This window comes from Thamnophis sirtalis, unplaced genomic scaffold (genome assembly GCF_051295495.1).
Source record: "Thamnophis sirtalis isolate CommonGarterSnake01/CBP01778 unplaced genomic scaffold, rThaSir2_p1.2 scaffold_15, whole genome shotgun sequence".
Taxonomy (NCBI): domain Eukaryota; kingdom Metazoa; phylum Chordata; class Lepidosauria; order Squamata; family Natricidae; genus Thamnophis; species Thamnophis sirtalis.
Window position 1 is genome coordinate 18,290,512 of NW_028261395.1, and position 26,949 is coordinate 18,317,460.

General features: G+C 39.7%; 2 protein-coding genes across 2 annotated transcripts in view; both read left to right on the plus strand.

Annotated features, from left to right (window-relative positions):
* Window positions 1-415: 415 nt before the first annotated feature.
* EIF3F (eukaryotic translation initiation factor 3 subunit F) lies at window positions 416-13,565 on the plus strand. The gene is made up of 8 exons (XM_014053636.2): window positions 416-720; window positions 2,525-2,595; window positions 7,224-7,303; window positions 9,346-9,483; window positions 9,771-9,862; window positions 11,559-11,695; window positions 11,811-11,924; window positions 13,299-13,565. The coding sequence occupies exons 1-8, from the start codon at window positions 435-437 to the stop codon at window positions 13,374-13,376; spliced, it is 996 nt and encodes a 331-aa protein (XP_013909111.1). The 5' UTR covers window positions 416-434; the 3' UTR covers window positions 13,377-13,565.
* A 3,761-nt stretch (window positions 13,566-17,326) lies between these two features.
* ANXA7 (annexin A7) overlaps window positions 17,327-26,949 on the plus strand; it is a 36,073-nt gene continuing 26,450 nt past the window's right edge. The window contains exons 1-2 of the mRNA XM_014053635.2: window positions 17,327-17,480; window positions 24,598-24,652. Coding sequence (XP_013909110.2) covers window positions 24,599-24,652 — 54 coding nt within the window. The 5' untranslated portion in view covers window positions 17,327-17,480; window position 24,598. The remainder of the gene's footprint in view (window positions 17,481-24,597; window positions 24,653-26,949) is intronic.

The window sequence follows — 26,949 nt, forward strand, 5'->3', positions numbered from 1 at the left end:
AATTGAATAAAGTTGCAGAGGTTGGGAAACACAATATGAAAGTTTATATTCAATAAACGTACGGTACATATTGTGTTTCTCAAAACTCTGCAACTGTAAGTTTTTGAATATAAACTTTCTTCGCTTCAGCTTTTACATTATAACAATGTTCCTGGATCAGATATTTCATCAGCCACATGATAAAACAATTTTTTCTAAATATTTTTAAATAAACAAAACACCTTAATTTCCCTTGAAACTAATGCGCGAACATGAAGATCCACGCCCGCGCTTCACGAAACGATAAAAAAAGAACGCTGACGGAACTCGCTCCTGATTGGGAAAAGTGCCCGTAGAAAAGCAGCAGGAACAGCCTATCAGCAGCTGCTTTTGGAGAGGCGGGTTGTCCGTGATCATCACCGCCCGAGAGTGCTCGCACTTCCTTTCTCCACAAAATGGCGGCCGCCGTAGGGGCTCCCGGCGCCTTACCGAGCGTCGTCATCCCGTCCCCGCCGCCTCCGGCCGCTTCTTCCCCCAACACACCCTCGATAACTGCTATGCCGGCCATCCTTACTCCTCCGGCTGCCGCGGCGCCGCCACCGCCTCCTCCTCCTCCCGCGCTGGCGGCACCTTTTCCCGGTGGTCGTGTGGTCCGGCTCCACCCGGTGGTGCTGGCCTCTATCGTGGACAGCTTTGAGAGGCGCAATGAGGGTGCCGCCCGCGTTATCGGCACGTTGCTCGGTAAGGACTGCCACGCGCTCCGCTGAGGAGGAGGCGGCTGAATCCGAAGATCCGCTTAGCAGCTCTCTTGGTACTCCGGGGTGTTTTGAGGAGGAATCCCGGCGCAAAGTCGCTAGCTATCCCGCGCGAGGTCCTGGCACGAATTAGAGAAAGGGTGGTGGGAAGGGCGGCCTGCGGAGAAGACCCTGTCCGGTCTCCGGGTGCCCGGCTTTTATCCACTCCAGGCGTTAGACATGGGGGGGGGGGGCTGCCCATTCCAGAGGTGCCGCGTGGAGCACGCTTTGGAAGCACGTCGTACATCAGAGGTGTCCAAACTTGGGAACTTTAAGACTTGTGGACTTCAACTCCCAGAATTCCCCAACCAGCCATGTCCTCCTAAACTTGATCCTTAACATTTACTGTATTTTGTTTATTTAATTTCATTAGATTTAGATGCTGCCTCAAAGTAAGTATCATCATCATTAAGAATGAAAGTTTATCTCATTGGTGGCTGTAGCAAAACCAGAGTACAAATAACATAATACAGATACAAAAATTGCCCAGTGGAATTTATATACTGTAGAAAATATGGCTTTCATGTTTGCAAAAACTATTGAAATCATGTGCCTGAAAAGGTCAGACAAAATTCTAACTGATCAAAACAATTATGTTTTAATTGCTGGCTGGGGAATTCTGGGAGTTGAAGTCCACAAGTCTTAAAGTTCCCAAGTTTGGACACATCTGTTCTACATCATGTTGGGCAGCGGTTTTCAGAGGGTGTTTAGGGAACCATATTTCATTGCATCAGTGAAATAAAGCTGGCCAGTTTTATTTGTGCCAATTATTGTAAGATAAATGGTAGGATAAAATCCTCCTCCTGTTTTCCCCACAACAACCCCCACCCCCCAAGGTGGTTGGACTGAGAGAGAGTGACTGGCCCAAAGTCACCCAGTTGGCTTTCATAACTAAGGCAGGACTTTTAAACCTCAAGGTTGTAGCATTAACACAATTTGTAGCTAACATTTTTCATGTGATTATTTGATTGAAAAGCAACTAAGTGTTCACAACCTCAAATTAAAAGTGGGGAGATTGTTTCTAATAAAAATATTATTTGAAGTGAATCTTTATATTTTGTAGCTTTGTTACAGCGATGGGTTATTTATCCTAAGGCACATTCATATATCACATTTTGATAAAAACATGAGAGATAAAAATACAAAATATGAAATATAAAATATAAAAATATGTCAGCATTGGGTTAAGTTGATGTCTTATACTCCTTCTTTTCCTACATAAACTGCTAGACCTGAATTTCATTGTTCCATTCATTTTTCAGTCAAATGTAGATGGGAATTAAAGCTAGCCCTGATATGCATTAGTTTTCTGAATAGGAATTTGAAGAAGTAAAATGAAACCAAGATGCTTCTTTGATTTGCAACCATGCTCTCATACATGTTTATTTACATGCTCATTTCTTAGCTACAGCATCTAAAAGTTCATAAGTACATTAAAGAGCTTTGGTAGAGATCTTTAATGTACTCTTTTTGTATCTTGCTGAGAGCAAACACACTCGTTTTCATTCTTCTCAGACTTCACCCCATACTTAAAACATACTTGTACACCAAGATTGTTGTAATATCACTATAAAATCATTCTCTTCTGCATATTGTAAGGGTTGAACTTGAAGGGGTTCAAGTTGTACTGTACTGTACTTTTCAGCATATAATGTTATCTTCAGTTACAAGTTCTTCCTTGGATGTTCCTAGGCCTTTGCTTGAGAATAATTTTTCTTAGGAAAATGTTTTTTTTTTCTTTAACCTTGTAGGCACAGTTGACAAACATTCTGTAGAGGTCACCAACTGCTTCTCAGTACCTCATAATGAATCAGAAGATGAGGTGAGTGTGTGTTATTTTGATCATTCTGGTATATTCCCTCTTGCACAGTGACTCTACAAATAATTATGGTTTTCATCCATGCAGACTATATTTGGTATGTATTTTATGCCACAGTTTCTTAAAAACATCTCAAGTATAGAAATCTAATATCTATTAATTAAGTCAACCATTGACTGTTAGTTATTTTAAAAAATAACTGGTATCTACCCCAAAACAAGCTAATCTTCAAAGCTAATCTTAACAATACATTATTGTATTTAATTTGCATAAATTTCACAAAAGGCTTCCAATGTGTTATAAAATCGCCTAGAGTATGATCTCGAATACATCTCTGGCAATACATTCAGTTTCACAATTCTTCAACTACAAGTATTCTTTTTTCTTTCCAATACTTGGCATGAACAATCCTTGCAGCTGTGACTGCAAGGGAAACCTATGTTTCCCTGAAAATAAGACCCGGTCTTATATTTTATTTTATTTTTGTCAAAAAAGGGCACCATATCTTATTTTCGGGTGGGGAATGTCTTTTACTTACTCAGCTCACTTGCGCATGTTGCCCTTGCCTCTTTTTTGTTGTCAGAGGCCTTCAGAAACTTCTTCTGTGGCCAAAAAGGATCCAGAGCTCTGTTATTGACTTCAGAAGTCGTCTGGAAAGCTTTGCAGGCTGCAGAAGAAGTGGGCAGGCAAGCCAGGTGTTGGGGTGTGGGAGGCCTGGCTGCAACTATCTGAAGGTGAGTATTAGGGTAGCTCCAACTCCCATCCCCACCCTAGCTTAATTTTTACTTGTGCACCTCGCCCCACCCTGTGTACCCCGGACGGGTCTTAATTAGGGCTTATTTTTGAGGTAGGACTTACATTAGGTGCATGTGTAAAAATCATCTTAGGGTTTATTTTCAGGATAGGTCTTTTGAGGGGGGGCACAGTAGAAGTAGAGTTCCAAAAATTTTTCCCATTGATTTATCCATAATTTCTAAAAGAAAGGCTTCATGTTTAATTACTGTTATTATTTTAAATATTTTCTGCATAATCATTATTATATTTACTCAATATGATTTAGCATGTTTACAAGACCACATGCGATAGAATATTCTTGGACTTTGATTACATTTCCAACAATTATTAGAAGTTCCTTTATATATTCTTGACAATCTATCTGGAATCAAATATCATCAGTACATCATTTTGTAAGTTTCCTTTCAAACTGTAATTCAAAGCAAATCATTATTCCACACATTTTCCTATTGATCTAGCATTATATTATGAATAGTGTTTCCACTCATTTTACCTTACAGTCCTTAACATATATTTCTTCCAAATTTATCCTGTAACATTTTATAGACTGGAAATCAAATGGTGATCCCCAAAACATAAACTCAATTCTACATCTGATTTGTCTCCAGCAAAAACAAAGCTTATTTATCAAGTTTAAATCTTTCAAATATTTTATAATAATTAAACCAATCACAATTAAATCCATTGCTTACTAGTTGTTGCCTCACTTTTAGCTTAGGATCCTCTTTCCAAATCAATAGATCACAATATGTCTTCTATTTTGATTCCATTAACATCTTTTTCCTGTGTAGTGCTTTAGATGGTGATAGCCACAATGATACCCTAGTAGCCAGTCTTCTTTTATATTTCAACCATGTATGGTCAGTTGACTGCTTAATGGAATGATTCTTAAAATCAGGATTAACCTTTCCTTTATTGTACCATGGCACTCAGATCTCAAATCAAAACCTTCATGATCCAACAATCTTGAATTCTTTAATACTATCCAATTTTCAGCCATCCCAAACAACAGGCATCATAGTACAATTTTAGATCTGGCAACCCAAGGCTTTAGATTTGGCAACCTTTCTTTGCATCTTATAAAAAATTGTATTTGATTCTTGGTTTTTTATTTTCCAAATTAAATTAAATATTCTTCTGCCATTGTTTTAAGGAGAGATCTTTGAGCTAAATTGATATAGTCTGAAACTCCCAAAGGTGCTTTTTAAAGAGGCAACTAGATTTTCTGGTTTTTCTTTGAAGACGTTTCACTTCTCATCCAAGAAGCTGCTTAAGCTCTGCCTGGAGGGTGAGGAATAGAAAGATTTATACTTTTTGCAGACAGCTGGTCATTTGCATTCTTTTGAAGAGTCTCTGTGTCATCAGGTCACTTGAGTGGTGCAAATTGGTGTGGAGCCTTCTTGTAACTGTTGAAATGACTTCTGTAGATTGGACATAACAATAGATGATGTCGTATCCCTCTCCTGTTGAGAGAAGACTGTTCAATTTTGACATATAGATGGCCTCTTTAATCAGCGATCCTCGCTGTCCAAAATATAGACTTTGTTGTCTTCAAAAGTGTGGCTTATATCTTTTAAATGCAGATGGACTGCTGAATCTAGTCCTGATGTGTTTGTTCTCCTATGTTGTGCTGTGCATTTATGATGAGTCAGCAACCCGCGGCTCTGGAGCCACATGTGGCTCTTTCATCCCTCTGCTGTGGCTCCCTGTCACCAGTTGGTAAAAGGAAAAAGGACGCAGCACTAGGAGGAGACACTATGGTGGGGGAACCAGACTTCCGGTCAGCTCCAGAATTGAATGGAGGGTTCCAGTTAGGACTTTTGTGGCTCTTGAGTATTTAAGGTCATTAAACTGTTGTAAATATTCAAATTATATCCAAAACAATTCTTGCGTTGTCCTTCAATTGTCTTTTAGATGGAAAGCCATGTTAGTCTTCATGTATATAAACCTGTTCAAAGGACACGATGGCTCAGTGGCTAAGATGTTGAGCTTGTCAGTCAGAAAGGTCTGCAGTTCAGCGGTTCAAATCCCTAGCGCCACGTAACAGAGTGAGCTCACGTTACTTGTACCAGCTTCTGCCAACCTAGCAGTTTGAAAGCATGTAAAAATGCTAGTAGAAAAATAGGGATCACCTTTGGTGTGAAGGTAACAGCGTTTCCTGTGACTTTGGTGTTTAGTCATGCTAAACAGGAAGTCTCAACATAACTATTTAAAGTTATGATGGTGAGAAAAAAAATCTAGTCCTCTCACTTATAATCAGTCTGTCGGCCTCTGGTTTGCCAGCCCGCCCGTCTCATACCTATAACCATTGCACCACACTCATATTCATGTGCTCGGAATTTGGCTGTTTAGCAACTGCTTGTATTTGTTTTGTTTTTTTTGTTTAAAATATTTTATTTCCTTTTTCATAACACACACTCACATGTATACTATACATAGCCCATATCATATGGTATTAAGTAATAATTACATCAGTTCCTCTTGTCAACATTGCCCCCCAAAATAGAAACCCCTTATAGCTCTTCTGCTCTCCATACAACTCTTTCTTCTACCACCCTCCAACTTTCTATCTTCCCTCCATCATCCTTTCCTACTCTACTTCCCCTCCCTTTCTACTGCTCCCCTCTCTACAATCCACTCCTCCTTATCCTTCTCATCTTCCCCCCTTACCCTCTCTCCTATCCTTTTCTGCCCATCCTTCTTCTTTCCCACTCCTCCTCTCCTTGGTGTATTTCTACTACATGTCAATATACTTAGCCTATCCTATTTTTTTAAAAAAAATAGTAATAGTGATAGTAATAAAAATATAAGATAAAGAAAGAAAAAGAAAAAAAAAGAAAACAGTATACATGTGGTGTCAAATTACATTGAGATCTAACACATCTCGTCTAACCTGATATATATCCCTCCCCCCCCGATCCCCCACAACCTACCCCCCACCCCCGGCTTCCCAGAACCCGTACACGGTATAGAATTTTAATAAACAAAATTGTTCTATAGAGGGAGAGGTGGAGGAGCAACTGCTTGTATTTGTGACCAATTGCAGTGCCCTGCAGTCATGTGATCACAATTTGTGACTCTTTGCCAGTTTCAACAAAAATCTCAGAACGGAAGAACTTAATAACTGGATTTGCTTAATGACCGTAAATTGTCGTGATATTGGTCTGATTTGACTGAATGACTACAATGACTTACAATGGAAATTCTGGTCCCAAATGTGATTATACTATAAGTCAAGGACTACCTGTACATATCATGATTTCCATATATGCTATATCTTATGTATTCATTTTGTGGGTTTGCTTCTTCCCCTGAACACGGAACTACAGAGAAGTAGTTACTATATTTACATCTAAAAAAATGATACGCGGGGGGCGAGGGCTGGAGTGAATGGCAGGCATTAGGTTTACTCTTAACCAAATTTCCCATGTAATCAAATGGAATGAATAGCAGTTACTTGTTTATTGATATTATAATGGATTCTGGGAGGTACTTTTCTTTACCATGAAACTTTGTTCAAAATGAAAAAAATGAATGTTTTTTTATTCTATATTCATGAAGCCCCATGCATCTTTTATAAAGGAATTCAGGGAGACAAACTTATATACATATATATATATATTATTAATAAACTGATAATAATAATAATAATAATAATAATGCAATATATATATTGCATTAGAGATAAGTTATCAATCAAAGACAAGTGCTTTCCACACTCAGAGTGGTGAGTTTATTATCAGATTAATAGGTTTAGATAAGAGGCTTGGAAAGGTCTTCTGGCTTTCAGTTAATTAATGTCATATTGCGGAATCTTGAATTTTGTTAACTTTCAGGTTGCAGTGGACATGGAATTTGCTAAGAATATGTATGAATTGCACAAGAAAGTGTCTCCTAGTGAAATTATTTTGGGATGGTAAGTCTTCATTCTACCATAAATTGTATATCCGGCTTCTCGAAAGAGAGGACTATCTTTAATTAATAGGGTGCAATAGAAGAACAATAGTTATTTAAACAATTACATCAACTTTGCCTTGATAACAATAATCAACAGTGTTGCCTTGAGAATGATACACCTCCATTGTTATAGAATTTTGGGAAATAGTTTGACTTTTTAATAGGATAAACTTTGACTCTTTGACCCCTCTTATTCAGGGACGTATTGTTTGTTTGCTTGCTTCTTAAAGTTAATGATATGTTTTCCATATTCACTGAACCGTTGTGGCATATTGCTTTGATCATGTTATCTGTTGTTAGTAATAGATCCAATTTAATCCTTGAAGTATCCGGAGATAAAACTGTATAATCACACAAGATTCTAATTGATCTAAAATAGTGTCAAAAACTGTTTGAGATGATAGATTCTCTGAATCTGTCTCCAGCAGATAGCATGAACTTGTACATTTTCTTTTTTATCATATTTGTAACATTGAAAATTTGAAAGTATTGTTTTAAATATCATTTTAGCCACCATCCACTTTCTGCTTCAGACATAAACATTCTAATGTGCAGTATAATCTTTATTTAATATATTTATATGGCAGTTCAACTTACACACATAGTAGCTTATAATATTAAAATTCCACAATGTAAAAATCCCTTAATATTCTCCCATACCTCCATGGAAGTATGGTGACAATACAACAGGCAGAACCAAAACCAATAACTTGATTAGTTCCATGCCATCTTAGGGTGCCAGGCCACTGACAGAACCATATCTCAAGGGCCTTCCAGAACAGTATCATAGTGAGGGCTAATTTTATTTGGGGGGGGGGAATGATATTCCAAAGGGAGGGAGCCACTAGAGGAGGCCTGTTTTTCTGGGTCTCACTGGATGGGCTTTCCTAATAGATGGAACTGTAATACACCCTCCCTTCCCGCTCTTGTGGGCCAGAGTGATGTAATTGGGAAGAGATGGTAGTTCAGATAATCTGGCCCCAAGCCATGTAGGGCTTTAAAGGTGATAACCAGAACCTTGAATTGTACTCAAAAGCAAATCGGTAGCCAATATAGTTTCCACAAAAGAGGTAACATAAACTGCTGCATTTTGAGCCATCTGAAGCCTCCAAATACTATTTAGCAAAACCCCATGTAGTGCATTATAGTAGTCCCATCAAGTGGTGACTAGGACATGGATAACTGAGAAAGGCATGTTGATGTACGAAAGGAGCTAACTAGTAAACAACTTCCCATTGTGCAGAACTACTACCTGTTCTTTGAGCTACAGCTGCCAGTCCAGGAGAATCCCCAGATTATGTACTGGGTCTGCCTGGGGCAGTGCAACCCTGTCCACAACCAAAAACAGTAATAAAAAAATCCTTTGATAATTTTCAAAAAATTACTGAAAATCTCAGGTAACTTTGTATCAGATTCATATTCATTAGTCTTGTCCATTCTGAGGAGAGGTATTGGTAATATTTACCATTCTGATAGTATTGGATAAAACTAATTTAGTTTTAGTTTTATTATTTAGTATATTTAAAATGGCAAGATAATAACATATTTTATGGATACATAAGTGGCAAAACATTGGTCTGTATTCTCTGCATAAAGGTAAAGGTTCCCCTAGCACTTATGTGCTAGTTGTTCCCGACTCTAGGGGGTAGTGCTCATCTCCGTTTCAAAGCTGAAGAGCCAGTGCTGTCTGAAGACGTCTCTGTGGTCATGTGGGCAGCATGACTAAACGCCGAAGTGCATGGAACACTGTTACCTTCCCACTAAAGGTGGTTCCTATTTTTCTACTTGCATTTTTACATGCTTTCGAACTGCTAGGGTGGCAGAAGCTGGGACAAGTAATAGGAGCTCACTCCGTTACGTGGCACTAGGGATTCGAACTGCTGAACTGCAAACCTTTATGATCGACAAGCTCAGTGTCACCGTGTCCCTTTAAATGTCCTGTATTAAATTAATGCATTCACTTTGTGCAAATATTGTCTTAAACTCTTTATATTTTTGCAGGTATGCAACTGGACATGACATCACAGAACACTCTGTTTTAATCCATGAATATTACAGTCGGGAAGCTCACAATCCAATTCACTTAACTGTGGACACCAGTTTACAAAATGGACGTATGAGCATTAAGGCATATATCAGGTACTTGCAAAAACAATTCATCTGCATTTTGCTTGAATGAAACAAAGGTAAAAAAATAAAGTTTTATAGTCCATAAAAGAAAGGTGTGAACCTTATTCCATACTATTTTTTAACATTACAGCAGAACAGCTTAGATGGATATCAAATTGCAAAAATAACATTTAAAAAATAAGTTGAGATAAGTGTGTGTTTTTCAGAATCAGTGTTCTAATAACAGTTGAAAGCAACTCTCATGTATCAAATTTTATTTGGAATATACCTGCTAAGAAAAATTGTCTCTCTTTTAGCACTACAATGGGAGTTCCTGGTAAGACTATGGGGGTAATGTTTACTCCTCTCACTGTGAAGTATGCCTACTATGAAACAGAGCGGATAGGAGGTAAGCATTATATTATTGATGGATATAATGCATAGCCAAGAAGTGAAACCTAGTGAGTGGTTAGACTGTGATGGCAAACCTTTTGGATTCAGAGTGTGAAAAATTCAAAATATGCCTACTTTGATTCTGCTGGGGTGTCATATATAACCCTACCGTCAGACAAAATGGCCTTTTGTGGACCTCCTCTCAGCTTCACTCTCTAGACCCTCTGGAAGTCGCATAAGAGGCCTGCTCTTTTGGAGTTTTTGAAGCATCAGAAAAATTGCATGAGAATGCTTGCACGACTTTTAGGAAATCCCCAATCCCCACCCACCCCCAGAGACTTTGTGAAAGCAAGGTCTCTTTGTACAACTTCCAAAGGCTTGGCGTGTCACCAAAAATGTCACCAAAAATGGGTGTCATAGGTTTTCCATCACTGGGCTAGACATAGTGATAAGACTGGTTTTCTGTGATTGGTTATACGTTCTGTACAATAAAGTTAAATGTCAGTGCTTTGAAATAAAGCTTAGAGAGGCTAAAGCTGCATCTTCATCCCAGAGGAGAAGAAATAAGAAATAATGTTACTGACAGAAATATCATGTGCTTATCCTTTAATCCTTTATATATTTATTAAATATCAATTTATTCTACTAAAATGTATATTCAGTTATTTCCAACTGGAAATTGTTTGGCTTAGCAAGTCACATGAGTGCAAACCACAAACATAATAATTAACAAATCTATTTTAAGCAGGTGTGGCCTTATCTGGCTGGATAACACAATGAATGACATGAAAGTGAAGCCAGCCATCACTGTTTCTCTGTCACAGCTCTTTATCATTGTCTGTTTCCCCCTCTTCTGGAAAAACTACAAGCTGATTTTGTTTTCAGCACTACTATATAGCATTTTGAAGAGGGAAATAACATGAACATTTTCAAATGATTGAATTTTGCATATTCCTATAATGAGCTACCTTAGAGCATCCACAGTATTATATTGTTTTAGTTTATCTAGAGACATAGACCAAAACAACCAAAATTAGAATGTATACAAAATCTAGTATAAAAGTTCTGTTTGAAATAGAAATAGAGCATACAAACTCTATTAGGTAACAAATTATTACTACAGCACAGAATTTTTCCCATTTTTCAGATGACAGTCCTGGTCATTTAATAGGATGTACACAATTGCCCATTGAGACCAGCCTGAATAATTTACAATTAGAAGAAGGATTAGCTCTGCCTTCTGAGAATGATTAATAGGGCATTTAAGAAGTACATGTACAGCTGTCTCCATTTCAGCATTTGCATAAACAGTCTTGCTTGGAGATATTGTTAAAGGTTCCTATCAACACCATGGAGGTCAAAATGTCTAAGCGTCATTGTCAATACCTTTCTAGTGAGGGCACACTATGCCTATGATAAAAAACATTTGGCAGTGATAGTGAGGATAAGTAGCAAGGCTCCCCTCAGTTTTCTTTGTTCCAGGTTCGGCGTATCCAGTTCTTTTATAGACCCAGTGTTCAGTCCTTTTGTCATCTTTGTTTATCAATGTCCTTTTTAGAGTGCAGTGCCTAGTATAAAAATAGCTGAGTTGCCATTGAAGGGTGGATTATTTTACAGTAATTAGAAAGTTAATGGTTTACTTATCTGAATTATTACTGTAGTATTTGTGACTATAACTGTGTTTAACAGACTCATGTCTACTCTGTTCTCAGTTGATCTCATCATGAAGACTTGCTTTAGCCCAAATCGAGTGATTAATTTGTCAAGTGATCTTCAGCAAGTGGGGGCAGCTTCTGTTCAGATTCAGGATACCCTGAGCACTGTACTACAGTATGCAGAAGATGTGCTGGTAAATGTGCTGTGCATTAAAGGAAACAAGACTGTGTGTGTGTGTATTCATTTTTCTGTTGATGTATAATATATCAAAATATTTTAAAAATAGTATCTCTGTTCTTTTTGTCTAGTCTGGAAAAGTGGCTGCTGATAACACTGTTGGACGCTTCCTGATGGATCTTGTTAACCAAGTTCCAAAAATTTTGCCAGAGGACTTTGAGACTATGTTGAATAGCAATATCAATGTAAGTTCTTGGAGCAGACTTGTAAGTAGTACTAATAAGTTGTATGGATGGGTGAGTTGTAGATTGTTGTTCAAATTAGTGATGAGTGTTAATATGCAAGCGTGCATTACATCTCTTGTGGAATAATCTTTAATTATTAACATATTTTTTTTCTGATTCCTTAAATTACACAATTTAGAAGTTGCTTTGGATTGATATCAATCTTTCTGATATCTTCTCTGAAGAATATTTGCATTTTCTGTCCTTCAAGGAAATAAAGAACAATTATGTTGGCCTATTTCTGTAATAAAGATTTGATTTGATGTGAGAATAGTTCCCTCTTACATAGGTCAGCCATTTGAAAATTGAAAAAATAAAATAAAACATTTAATGGTTGATAATCTGCTTGAAAATATTGTCCTTGTACATGGTTCAAAATTTTTATTAGTTCATCAGAATACAAAATATAAAGGAAAATGAAAATAATGGAAAACTGGGAGAGGAAAAAATGGAAGAGGAGAGAGTGTAGTGTGGAGGGGGGGAGGAAAGAAAAGAAGGTTTTGACCTCCAGCTGTTTTTAGCATAGTAGAAGACAACATCAGCCTGAAGTTTTTACTTTTACACAGTAATATATACTAGTCATTTCTATAACAATGAATGTTTAAACAGCAAAACCAAAATCAAAGTTTCATTTTTTTCCATCTCAAACACAAAATCCAGAAGTGGTTTCGTAGTGGAAACAAAATTAGACATGTTCTTTTCTTTGAATAAAACAATCAATGTAACATTTTTCCTTGCTGTGGGAAGTAATATACATCTCTATATTTTCACTTGTTAATCTTGATAGACTATCATTTATATTAAAAACATTAATTATACTCTTCTTTTAACTTCCTTTTAATGTACATACTTTCAAATTCACTTTTAAGAAGCTAAGAATATTGTCCATTTTGAAGATAAGACTATTCTCCAGTTTTCTGAAACTCACCAGTTTTCCATGAGTTTTCAAAAATTGCCAGTTTTAAAAGATTACCACTTGGGACTTCTGTGGTCATCTTTGCTATTTCCTTCAGTACTCTATTCATGTCCTTGGACACTTGAATTCATTTAAATTAGGGAACTGATCTTTTACCATTTTTTTCTTTAGCCTGAGTTTGTTGTCTTGGGTGTGGCTATACCTGCCAGCTTAGTGTCATCTGCAAATTTGATGAGTTCCCCTTCAATTCCCTCATCTAGATCATTTATGCCAATCTAGAATTGGAAGCTTTAAAATATGTTTGTTTATTGGTATGAATGAGTGGACAAAATTACAGATTTGTTTCTAATTATTATTTCCACTGAACTGTGTTATATAATGTAAGGACTCCTAAGTATATTCTTTTTTTTTTTCCTTAGGACCTGCTGATGGTAACCTATTTGGCAAATCTCACCCAATCACAGATTGCACTCAATGAAAAAATCTTAAACCTGTAATGAAATCTTAACCATCTATTAACAAGACAACGTAAAGAAACAGCGGAACTTCTTTGCAGAGTCCAGACTCTGTAATTGGATTTTATCTTCTGAACTGACTGTTGGATTAATCTTTCTCATCACCTTTTCCCTTCTTCTAAGTATGGTCAGAAAGGTGATCATCATTAAAAATGATCAAGGAATTCCTAAGCTCCTCTGTCTTGCTTGTGTATTATTAACATAACTTTATAAATTTGTAGGGATCCTTGATTTCTACTAGGGAAATATATTTGAATTTGTTTTTGAAAATATTTATCAGCTTCAAGTGTGAAAAAAATAATTCTGTTCGAAATAATAAGCTTTTCAAAATGTCATTCCAAACTTCTACCAAAGTACGTTTAGGATTTAGTTGAGTATAGGGATACGCACTGTACAAAAAAAAAGTTAATCTCTGTTGCGTTCCTGTCTTATAATTACTTTCTTTTAGGATAGACTTTCTGGAATGAAGCTTAAGCTATAAAAAAAATCATACGGCATAAAGAACAAGATTTTGTTGAAGGGCAAGGCAGAAGAAGAATACTTCTCAAATAACCAATGTTTCAACTGTGCTATAAATGCAGAAAGTTAACGGCTGTGAAAGCTAATGAATGCATTCTTGTATCACAGTGCCACAACTTGCCAGCAGAAATTGTAGATATGTGCTTAGATGAAAATAACATCCTAGGTCTCAGGAAATTCCTTTAGGTAGTTGATCTGGAGGAAATGAAAGTAATGTTTGTTGTAGAATTATGTTTTCGTGGAAAGAGCTCATGAAAGGGTGTTTAATCCTTTTTCTTGAGCAAGAACAGATATCCTTAAAATCAAGGATTTTCCTTTCAGTAGAAAGCTTGGGAACTTGGCTATCTAGTGAGAAAGTGGGAGATGGTCTAGTGATTAATGCAGTGATGAAATCAGATGATCATGATATATTTCTTTATATATGAATGACAATTCTACTATGGATTGATGCTCCACAGATGTGTTTGGGAACTTGAATTATAAACCAAACATTATTTTTCTGTACACGGCTCCTGATGTGGGTGATACAAAATACTATAGTAATACTGCCATAATAAATAGAGGAATAGAATTGGCATCTTGATCTTAAAGATCTGATCTTATTCAAGATTTTTTTCTTTCATGAGTAATATAAATGGGAGGTGCTATTATTTACCGACCCTTTCCACAGATACTGATTGACTGTTATGGAAATAGAATGCTAAACCAGGCTGTTTAATTTGATAAGGCCTGCTTCTTTGCCTAAGCCAGAGGGGTCAAACTCAAGGCCCATGGGCCAAATCTCGCCCACAATGTGGTTAGAACTGGTCCGTGGGACCACCCCGGAAACAGCGAAGGACCGGCCTGCGGCACCTATGCTTGACCCGGACTAACTGGGTGCTGGTAGCAGCTATCTGGGCTGGAATGTGGTCAGCCTTAAATCCGTGGGCCACCCTGGAGCCAGCGAGAGGCTGCCCCTTGCCCCACCCCCTGTTGGTGTGTACTGGAGGCGGCAAGTGTGGGGCCTGGCATCCCTGGGGATTGTCTTGCCCTGCAAGCTGACTGCATTCTGAGCGCTTCTCTTTCACCCAGGACCCCAGTACTCACTGCCTCCTATGCGCATGTCCAGAGGATGGGGCAGATCCTCGCTGGCTCCAGGGGGCCACATGAATCAGATCTAAGCCTGACCGTGTTCCAGCCTGGATGGCAGCCACAAGTTGTAGATCAATGCTATGCGTGCCACCAGCACATCCATGCCCCACTGGCTGGCCTGCCCTCGCAGCACACAAGGCTTCCCTTTCACTGGGATCCTCCCTACCCCTGCATAACAAAGCCACGGCCACTGGCAGCACTGCCAATCTTTCGCCCTCCCCTTGTCCCTTCCTGAGTGTGAAGGAAAGAGATGGGAATGAGAAGCAGGGAAGGGAAAGGGTAGAGATAGGAGGAGTAAGGATGGGGTGGGGGGGGAGATGGGGTCCTGGTGCCCTGGGACCTTGAAGGACAGGCTGGGCTCTGGGCAACCTGCACTGCCATCCAGGTGGTGTTTTTTTTTTTTTTTTTTTAATGGTTTTATTAGAATTTGTAGGCCGCCCTTTTCCCTGAGGGGACTCAGGGCGGCTCACATAAAACTGGGAAGGGGGGGATACAAACATCAAGATAGAGACATATAATAAAATGGTAGGCAACATACATTCATCATTCGGGAGGGGTAACTATCCTTATATGTGGCCTCCACATAGGTGGCCTCCACATAGCCTCTGGTAGACAAGGGTTTGGCACTTGCCCTGGTCTTGCCTTCCACCGCTGGAGACAATGGATCCCCCCAGCCCCACCTGGGCCATCACAAGTGCTTGATGCAAATGACCCACTTAATTGGCTAAGCACCCAGCTATGTCCCTCCTTCCCCCCAGAAGTCAATCACAACCCTGATGTGGCCCTCAATGAAATCAAGTTTGACATCCCTGGCCTAAGCTGATGATAATGTTGTAGTAGTGGAATGGCTTGAGTCTTTAGGTAGAGGGTTGGAGGTCTCAAACCATTTCTTGCAGAAACGTAAGCAGAGATTGTCAGTCAGCTACCACAAAGATCCAGGATAACAGCCAAAATTGAGTTTTGTGATTTGTTTTTTTAGAAAATCATGGCTATTTTGTTTTCTGTCATCACAAAAGTTTAATAAATCTTTTTATTATAGTCTCTCAAAATATTTTTGCCAAAGTGCACTTACTTTGATATAATCCTAGGGACCTGAGCTATTTACCTATATTTTCATTTGTTTCAGTTGTGCTTTTTAAAATTCTACAGGTCTCTCAGAGTTTGGGAGGCAAAAATGATCAAATCTGAATTTACTTTATACACAGAAATGAGATTAGGAATATGACAATTTCATCAAGATCACATGCAGATATTTGTATAGCTCAATACAGAATACAATTTACAAAATCCATTTGGTGACTGAAGTTACAATAACACTGAAAACACTAATTTATGACTTTCACATTGCCACTGCAGCCTATCCATGGTCATGTGATCAAAATTCAGATGCTTGCAACTGACTCATGAAGGTTGCAGTGTCCTGGGGGGGGGTGTCTTGTGATAACTGCTTGTCAGAAGCTCACAAAAGATTATTGGGGAAGCCAGATCCATTTAATAACTGCAGTGATTCACTTAATAGCTGGCAAGAAAGATTATAAAATGAGGCAAAACTTAACTCAGCCACATAAATTTTGGTTGTAAACGGAGGACTTCCTGAACCTCCGAATCAGACCTGGGATGGCACAGCAAAAAATAGCAGATCTATCGTTGTGATGGTTTATTACGTGTAGCCAAGTGCGCTCTAATCTCAGTGGATTTTCCCCTGGCTCCCTTGTAAAAAACATTCAGATGGATTGGGGTGTCCAAACGTGGAAACTTTTAAGACTTGTGAACTTCAACTCCCAAAATTTCCCAGCCAGCCAGAATTCCCCATGCTGCCTGGGGAATTCTGGGAGTTGAAGTCCACAAGTCTTAAAGTTCCCAAGTTTGAACTGTTTCCTCGATTTAATAGAAACTTTTATTTAATAGAAACTTTTATTAAAGCAAAACTTAACTTTCCATCTAACAAGTAAAATTGCGGGCTGGCAGTTACGCATCCTTCGTTTGACCAGACAAGCGCCCCGTTTCCGGAATGTGGGAAGTATGGCCTAAATCATAGGGTTGACTCCCGATCCAGCACCCGCCTTCCCCGCCCGCCCTCCGAAAGAGGCTTTGCGGCAGCGCTACGCTCCTCCGAAGGGAGCGATGAAGACTTAACGCTCAAGTATTTGTGTCCGACGAGTGGCGGCGGGCATCGTTGAGGCGCAGCCGGTCTCTCCACACGGTAGTCGGGTTCGGTGTCGGGGCGAGGACGGACAGGGATGCGCAGCCGATGGCGAAGTTCGCCCTTCCGGAGACTCCCGTTGCCCAGAGAAGGCGGAAGGCCGGCGGGGCAGGCGGGGCGAAAACAGATCAGGAAAGGGGCGGAACAGGCTCGCCTCTCCCCGTCTCCATTTTGCTCTTCGTTCTGAGCGTCGGTGGTCGGAGGGTACGCCGAGTTTCTTAGCCACATTTCAGGCGAGTGCAGGGGGGGGGGGGGCAGCCGGGAAGTGCTCCGTCTGAGGCGGCCGAGACAGTCCCTTTCCCCCTCCTTTTCCAGGCTCCTCTCACAGGGCGGATGCCTTCCTCTAGTTTTCTGGACCTTTGCCTTTCCCCCCTTTTAATGCTGCTTTATTTTGTGGGGGGGGGGATGTCCCAATGAGAGGGGTCTGGCGTCTCCTGCTGTTAACCAGTCCACCAACTCCGCTCTCTATTTCCATTTGATGCTCCCCTCCCCTTTCCCTTCAGATCATTACGCAAACTTTCTTATTGTGAATATAGGTCATTCATGAACCGAAAATGTGGAATAAAAGCGCCGGAAATTGTGTACAAGTCAGCACTGCAGTGAAAACGATTGGAGGCCTTTTTTGCTACTCTTTTGAGTTTTGACGCTTTTCTTTCTCTAGCGGCTCGTGGCATAATGAGCAAAATTAATGATAGCACGCTAATTTGAAGTACTCGTCAGGAAAATCTTCTCTTTGTGTTTAATCTTTCTCCTTAATTTTTGGCCTATGGTGCTGGCAATTGCCTGAAGTCATTCTCTTCGTTGTTGGTGTGCTCGTTTCTGCTTCCTTAAAATGCGTAGCTGCTCTAAGACAGAGGTTAGCCTTGTTTACAAACAAATAGAGTAGGTTTTTTCCATGGAGACATTGGCTACTAGATGGGTGGCAAATAAATTTCATAAATAAATAAAATAGATCTGTAGATGCATGGAAACGCCCTTATACATGCCCTATTCCCTCTGGGAAATTTTTGAGCAAAATTTCCTCACTCCCAGGAATTTGATTACCAGCTGTTCCAGGAAATACAGTCTTCAGCAAATGTCTATGGAGATTCTCCATCATCCAGATCAGGGCTAGTCAACCTTTTTATACCTACCGCCCACTTTTGTATCTCTGTTAGTAGTAAAATTTTGTAACCGCCCACCGGTTCCACAGTGATGGTGATTTATAAAGTAGGGAAGTAACTTTACTTTATAAAATTTATAAAGCAAAGTTACAGCAAACCCCTACCACCCACCATGAAAGCTGGAAGGCCGACTAGTGGGCGGTAGGGACCAGGTTGACTAACACTGATCCAGACCATGGTTGTCCCAAAAGTGCTTTTTCAGAAGGCAACTGGACTTGCTCCCCCCCCCCCCCCCCCCAAGATGTTTCACTTCTCTGCTGCAATTTCTTCCCCGTTGGTAGACTGATCTACTTGCTAGCAGGAAAACCAGATAGCGGGGACTGCTTGCACTTTCTCTGAGGGCAGCATGCAAGTTGCAGATTGTCCAACTTTTCATTTGTACCACTGGGGCAGCTGCCACAGAATTTCACATCACAAACAATTGTACAGTGTACCTCTCCAGTTACGCCGGCTTTTGGAAGTGCTACAGATGTAGCGGCCTTTCAAGTTAATTTACTTAAAATATATTGTTGGAAAACTAATGCAGATAATATAAACCTTTTTCAGGGGAATTTTGCTGGTAGAAGAAGATTGAGGAGACCTGATAGGGTTAGCTATGTTTAATATTTCATTTGCCCATTCTTTGCACCTGCAGATGGAGCCAAAAAAGAAGGTTAATTCTATTTCTGATTAGAAGCCAGAATTGAAATTGTTCATCATCTAATGGAGTTTAGCCCCTCCTTTGCATAAGAGAAAGAGCTTTCCCCTCTCAGCTCTGTCTTCAGGCCAAGTACCAAAAACATGCATAGGAAGAAAAAGTAAAGGTTTGATGGAGAAGGAAGGAAAACTTAAGACCAAGGAAGTAACCCTGTTGATTCTCTTTCTCAGCCAGAAGAGATAGATATTGTGCGGCTTATCATATAGGGGCGGAAGAACCATGGGTTGATTGGGGAACCAGATAGGAACTAGGTAGCCCCAAATGATGGATCTTCTTCCTCTTCTACAGGTAAATATAAGAGATAAGGGTCCCCCTCATCCAGTGTCAACAGGCAGGAGATTGCTAGTGCTCTGGTTGCTTTAACTGTAGAATGTGAGCTGGCAGCTTTTGTTCCCTATAGGACTTGTGTGAACTTCTACCTTTTTTTATCTGAAAAGAAGAAAGTCCCTGCATGCTTTCAAAGCATTAACATTCATTTGTTGTACATAGAACTGCATTTTATAATAGGACTGTTATTACAGTACTGTATTCTATGCTGGTAAATTTAAGCTAAGGCAGACTCTTTCAACTGTTTCGGAAATCTTCTGCAATCTATTTAAAGCTATTTGAATTTCACTTCAGTCAAATATTGTGTTTAATCAGTCTGTTTCTGGAGAGATATTATGCAACATTGTTTGTAAAGGATGAGATCTTCATTTACTTTAGCAAATTCCACAGTACAACAGAATGATTTAGTGGCTGTTGAAGAGTAGCTGACTGGCCTTTAATAAGCACAACAAAGCTGCATTCATATCAGAGGTGGGTTGCTCCCAGTTTGGCCTGGATTGGGCGAACCGGTAGTGATGGCAGGAGGCTCTGTCCACCCACCTGGATGCTTCTGTGCCTGTGCAGAAGAATTGTGCATGTGAGCACAAGCAAACTGTTAGCGCTGGGATTTGCAACCCACCTCTGAATCACATGATACATTTACCTGGTTACTGAATTAGGTTATTTTCATAACAGATTTTCAGATGTAGCCAGTAATGGTTTTCCTCTTATCTTCTCTACTGGTTTGGAACCTTCTGTACGTGCGCAGAACGTGTGTGATGACATCTAGGCGGGGGTGGGGGGGGAGCCTCCTGCCATCGCCACTACTGGTTCGCCCTGGTTTGATGTGAAGTGAGCAGTGCGTGCACAAAATTTTTCCATACGCGCAAAACACCCTCTCTCAGCAAACTGGTAGTAAACCGGTTAGGAACCCACCACTGAGACATTCACGCTCCTGCCATAAAAATCTAAATCTAAGTTTATCTTCTGGTTATCTTTGGTGATTTCAACATAATGCACTATTTGTCCTGTTGGTTAGTTCTACTTAGTTTGATAAGAAACTTGACTCCCAAATATAATTGATAACTTGTGATGTTTCAAGTACAGCAGTCATAAATACATTATTTTCTTTAATTTAGGGATACAGAGTATCCATGGGGCAGGGGCAAGAGGGTCAGGTGGATATTAGCAGTTGTATCATGATATTGCATACAGTGGAAAATTGGGTCATGAACGCTTCTGACCACAACCAAATCAGGTGCCGACCAAAAAAATCCGCTAAATGTTTCACTCTGTTCATTAACACATCCCTGGGTGGCGATCAATCAAAGCCGCAGTGATTTTCCCTGCCGCAGTGATTTCCCCTTTTGTACCTTTTTGTCTGTGTGTGTGCACATGCACAGTCAGTCTTGCTTCCGGTCACGACCAAATCAGGTGCTGACCGAAGTCCTGGAACAGATTACGGTCGTGACCGGAGGTTCCACTGTACATGCCCCAAAGAGTGAAGCTCTTCATTATCCAAATTGTTGCAGACTCTGCCTGTTTAGAATCCATATTAAAATCTTTTGAATAATGATTGGATGAATCTGATAGCCAGTTGTGGTTAAAGTACTTTATTAGAAAGAAAGAAAATGTGAGTTCTGGTTTTCCTTTAAGCATGAAAACACTTGGATGACCTTGAGCCAATTAGTCTTTACAAGGCTGTTATAGGAAAATAAACATTACAAATGAACTGTATAGAGAAAAGGAAGGAAATAAATTATCACTACTGCTACTAGCAATAATCTCTTCTATAAACTTAATTTATTTGAATTTTTGATATTACTTGTGGAATTTGGCATACATTTGTAACAAAGTAAACATGTGGACAGTGCCAGATTGGAGATGGCTTTTTTAGAATTTAAATATTTCACAGAAACTTGTGGTTTTGCCCCAACAACAAAATATCTAACCAGAAACCTTCTAGCATTTATTAATTCATTTGTTCCTTCATTCTATACTCTCTATATACTGTATGGCTGGCCATATTGTGGCATCTCCAGTTAAAGAATTTTGGGCAGAGGTCTGAGGAGAAAATTATGCCTGGAATGTTGTACATTTGTGACCTGAGAATTATTTACAGAAATATTTGTGTTTATCATTTCAATTATTAAACATTTTTTCACCTTGCGCTAAAAATCGATAAAAAGTTTGATAAGCATAGGAGATTCTTTGGAAAGAAGCTAAATTAAATGATATTTTCCTATAAGCAAACACTTTTGGATTTAAAATAATGGCATCAAATGTAAGAATTGCTCATTCTTTTTAGATGCTTTCCCCAGAATGCTGTAATTATTGTTTTCTTACTTTTTTTTATGAAGAGAGTTGTTTTGAAAGTGTGAGAGATGATGCCAATGGAGGGGGAGTTAGTGTGATGAACTAGAAGAATGAAGCAGCAGTTTCCCAGGAAGAAGAGAAAGAGGACTGAGACTAGAGGCAGCATAGACACAAGCAGGATAAAAAACAGAGGAAGAGCATCAAAATAGCTGCTACTTGATTCTCCCAGGATAGATCTTTTGGGGCAGGGGTGGCAAACTCAATGCCCACGGGCTGGATATGGATCATGATGAGGTTAGATCTGGCCCACGAGGCAGGCCTGAAATGGCAAGGGATCAGCCCCTACTGCCTCAACCTAGCCCGGCTGGGCGCTCCCTCTGGGCATGCACAGCTTGTTCACCTCAGCTTGCCTTGCGCGCGCTATGCCTTGTCACACCTGGCTTTGCTTGGTCTCAGCTTGCTTCGCCTCTTGGGGGCAGTGGCAGCAGCAGAAGCCTTGAGGAGGTAGTAAGCATGGCTGGGCACCCCCCTCAGGGAAGCAGGGGAAGGGTGCCTGAGAAGGTGACAGGCAAAGGCTCCTTGTGCATGGCTGTTTCTGATACCTGAGATTTGGGGCTGGCAGGGAATTGATGCTTTCAAGGAGCTAGGGGCAGTGCCTGGGGGATCGAACAGTGCTGGGGCATGGTGGGAGGGGCAGCCAAACTGCACAAACTGCAACGGAGAGAGGGAGTGAAAATAGGAAGCTGTTGCGGGCAACGGGCAGACAGCAGTGGGCAGGGCCTTCCCATTTTGCCTTCTTCCCACTGTGGTTGCCTCTCCTGGACTCTGCCCTGAAACCGAATGGGCAGTTCAGCGTCACCCCCCCTGCACCCAAACAACCGCAGCCATAAGCAAACATCTATGCTCTCCCCCCCCCCCCCCGCATCATAGGAACAGTGTGGGGAAGGACAGGAGCACAGAACAGTATGATACACCCATGGACAAGGGTCCCTGTGCCCTGCAGAGGCGCTTGAGCTGGGGATGCCTGGGGATTGAACAGTACTATATGAATGTAATGGGGAGGGGGGTGAAAATGGGAAGCTGTCGTGGGAAATGGACAGGCAGCAGTGGGCAGGGATTTCCCATTTTGACCTCTCTTGCCTCTGCCTGGACTCCAGCCTAAAACCGAAAGGGCAGTTTGGCTGGCCACCATCACCACATTCCAACACCGTTTGATTCCCCCAGCCACCCTCCCCAGCTGCGCACAAGCACCGATGCTCTTTCCCCCCCCCAGGCTTTGGTGCTCACCCCTCCCAGCCTTATCTGGCCCATCACAAGTGCCCCTTGATGTGAGCGATGTTGAGTTGGCTAGGCCCGCCCAGTCATGTGACCACCAAGCCATGTTCACATGGGCCTTTGAGGATGACTATAATGCTGATCCGTCCCTCAATGAAATTTAGTGCGACACCCCTGTTTTAGGGTGAGAGTAGTAAAGGTTTAGTCTGACAATATTTTGTCTATTGTGGGTAAGCAAATAAAGAACTGAACTCTGGCTTAATTGTTCTATGTCATTCTTGGGCTTAGCCCAACAGATCTTAAAGCTTTATACTTTTGCATTTGCATTTTTAAAGTGATCTTTAGGATTGTGTATGGATACAGTACCCTTGGAAGCATTAAAATACTAACACCTTTTGCAGTTGCCATTTGTGTGGCTGCTTTGCAAGCTGCCCCGTGGTCTGTACATATCTGTGTGTATACAAACAGCACTTTCATTGGTGTTGCCAATTAAGTGGTTTCCACATGTATACAGAGACCTTGAGGATAGCCCTTAGAGTAGTTGTGTGGGTCTTCCAAGAGACCAAAATCTCTCTCTCTCTATATATATAAGGCAAATACTACTCACTCATCACAAAATCTCCAGAATTGTAAAGCCTACAAACTTAAAATTTGGCATGTATGTTCCTCTTGGCTTCTAAGTGCTTGCTAAGAAAGGATTTTTAGAAATGAACATTAGCATTTCTTATACAGTAATTAACACGATCTGACGCTAAGGAGTTCTACTCCCCCTCCCCACCTGAAAAGAACTGTTCCAACTGCCAGTTTCCTCACATTCTGTTACCTCAGTTCATACTGGCAGACATTCCATTCCTTCACTCAGGAGCGGTCTGAGGCTCCTTACAGTACTAAACATCGGTACCTCACCAAAATGTTTACGCCTTCCACCTATGGAACTGCTTCTGGACTCAAGGCGATGGGAGAGATATTCCCTTATGTGTTTCAATCAGCGACCACCACTGAGCCAATGGATTGTGAACCAAATTTCTCCTGCATAGCCTGATCACATAGTTTCATCCAGCTAGTGTATTAATTTCAAGACAGATGGTGTTTTTTTTTACTATGCATTACAGAGCACCTCTTTGAAATCTTTTGCATAGCTCTTATTTACTTTACAATTTCGGTATCTGCAGGTATTTCCTATTGCCTAGAAAAGTGGGCTTGATGTTTTGATCTGTTTGGATACTCAGTGAACATTTTGTGAGCAACCAGCTGTCAGGCAGAAATATGCTTGCTATGATTCATTTATAATATAACCAAAATATAACTGATTGAATGAATTAATCTCAGGCTATTAGTTCCTTCCTTTCCTAAATTAATTTTAATTCCTAAAAATTAAAGTATTCATTTGAAGAAATTTAAAAACAAATAAAATTATTATTTTTAACAAGTTTTACTATATATCACACACATAAATACACAATTAAAAAGTGATGTGAATAAAAGGAGTTTTATATGCCTCTTCTCTCCCTTCTGTGAGTTCATTAGTGCTTGATACTTGAAATGATGAAATTTTACAGAGGATCTCAAGTATTGTTTTTTCTTACTTTACAGAATGTCATACCCAGGATATCCTCCATCAGGCTACCCATCTTTTCCTGGTTATCCTGCAAGTATTGATTTGTTTAATATATGCTGGGAGCATGGGAAGCCAAAGTTCAAAAAGAGGGCAATTGAGCAATTTATGAAATAAAACTATCTTGAGTGAACTAATGGCAGCACCATTTGGTCTGAATCTATCTTGAGATTGGCAAAGTAAAGCCTCCTATATTCTATTTATTAAGAAAACTATAAATAGCAATGCTTTTCTGTTCATTTCTTTTTTCTCTTTTATAGTTTATTAATTTATAATATAAAATGCAAAAATACAAAAGAAAATAGTAGGAAAATAAGGGAGGGAAAGAGAAAAGTGTAAGGCAAAGGGAAAAAAGAAAGAAAAGGCATTGACTTCCAACTCCCTTTGTGCAGTAGAATAATAATAGCATAACAGAATAATAGAATAAAAATAGCATCAAACCTCAACTTTTTACTTTTACATAATAATGTAAACTAGCCATTTCTATAACAAAAAACCTATCTAATCAGGAAAATCAAAGTTTCATTTCTTTCCACTACAAGCACAAAGTCCAGAAGCAGTTTCCAAATAGAAATAAAAATAATTGTGTTTTTTTCTTTGATCAAAGCAGGCAATTTGGCCATCTCTGCTGACTCCATTAACTTTTGCAACATTCATTCATTGTAGGAATAAAAGTATCCTTCCATTTTTGTGCGTAAAATAATCTTGTTGCCATCAACATATATAACATCAAAGTTCCAATTTTTCCCCATTAAACCCAGAAGAAAAGTTAATAATAATATTAGCAACAACAACAACAGAGTTGGAAGTGACCTTGTAGGGGACCCCTGATCTATAGGTCAGATAAGAAAGGGCATAGCCCACAGCTGCATAATGGTTTGCAAAAGAAGCTCAGAAGGGATCCTCCTAAATTCAATCAATCAATCAGAATAGAGCTGGAGCGGACCTTCTAGTCCAACCCCCTGCTCAAGTAAGAGACCCTATACCTTTTCGGACAAATGGCTGTTCAATCTCATCTTGAAAGACTCTGGTAATGAAGCACCCACAACTTCCAAAGGCAACTTTTGTTCCATTGGTTGATTGTTCTCCCTGTCAGAAAAGTTCTCCTTATTTCTAGGTTGAATCTCTCCTTAGTCAGTTTCCATCCATTGTTCCTTGTTTGGCCTTTGGGTGCTTTGGAAAATAGGTTGTCCCTCTCCTCCCTGTGACAGCCACTCTGTGACATCCCTCTTGCAGTTACTGCTATTTCACCCAGTCTATATGTGAACTTTTGATTTTTCTTGTCTTAAGTGTAAGATTTTACTTTTCTCTATGTTGAATTTTATTTTGTTAGATAGGCGCAGTGTTCAAGTCTGTCAAGATCCATCTGGATGTTAAGCCTATCATCTAGGGTGTTGGCTATTCCTACCAGCTTAGTATCATCTGCAAATTTAATAAATTCCAGTTCCATTCTTTCATCTAAGTCATTTATGATGCGTATTGGGCCTAAGACACAACCTTGTGGTACCCTACTGCTTACTTCCCCCATGTAGATGTAGTACCATTAAGGACTATTCATTGAGTATGGTTTGTCAGCCAGTTACCAATCCATCTATCCCACTTTTTTCTAGCTTACCAAGAAGTAGGTTGTGGTCTACTTTTTTGAAGTCTAGGTATACTATGTCAACAGCATTTCAATGGTCGTCTAATTTAGTCGATCAAAAAATGACCATGGGTTTGGCATGATTGTTTTTAACAAACCTGTGCTGACTTTATTTGCTTCTAAATGTTTGCAGGTCTGTTTTTTAATTATCTTTTCCAGTATCTTCCCAGGTATTGATGTTAGGCTGCTTTTGCAACCTTCTGATATGCAAAGTCAATGGGGAAACCAGATTCACTTAACAACAGTGTTATTAACTTAACAATTGCTGTGATTCACTTAACAAATGTGGCAAGACAAGTTGTAAAATGAGGCAAAACTCAACAAATTCCTCACTTAGCAACATAAATTTTGGCTCAATTGTGGTTGAAGACTACCTGTATTGGTAGTGTTTAAAACAGAAAAAGCATATTTGGTAAAACATTAGTCTTAATTAGAGAAATTCTACCCAATCTTAATTGATCAATTAATTGGTGGAATGTGGAAGCAGATTAGATTTTAGTGAATAGATGAAGCCTATTAAATTCCATGAAGGTTCTTGCGATAGGCTCTTTTAGAATTAGATTTTTTTTAAATGAAAGTGTAGGTAACTTTCTTAGGAAATTTACAGGAGGAAATTATATTTACAGATATAATTTTCCAATTGTGAGGAAAAAGCCTACCTGATATCAAACAATTAGTGTGGACATTT

Excerpts from the sequence above, each read along its gene's own strand:
- EIF3F (XM_014053636.2), top strand. The coding sequence starts at position 435 with ATGGCGGCCGCCGTAGGGGCTCCCGGCGCCTTACCGAGCGTCGTCATC. Across the intron at positions 721-2,524 it reads CGTTATCGGCACGTTGCTCG|GCACAGTTGACAAACATTCT; the intron begins GTAAGGACTGCC and ends TTAACCTTGTAG. Across the intron at positions 2,596-7,223 it reads ATAATGAATCAGAAGATGAG|GTTGCAGTGGACATGGAATT; the intron begins GTGAGTGTGTGT and ends GTTAACTTTCAG.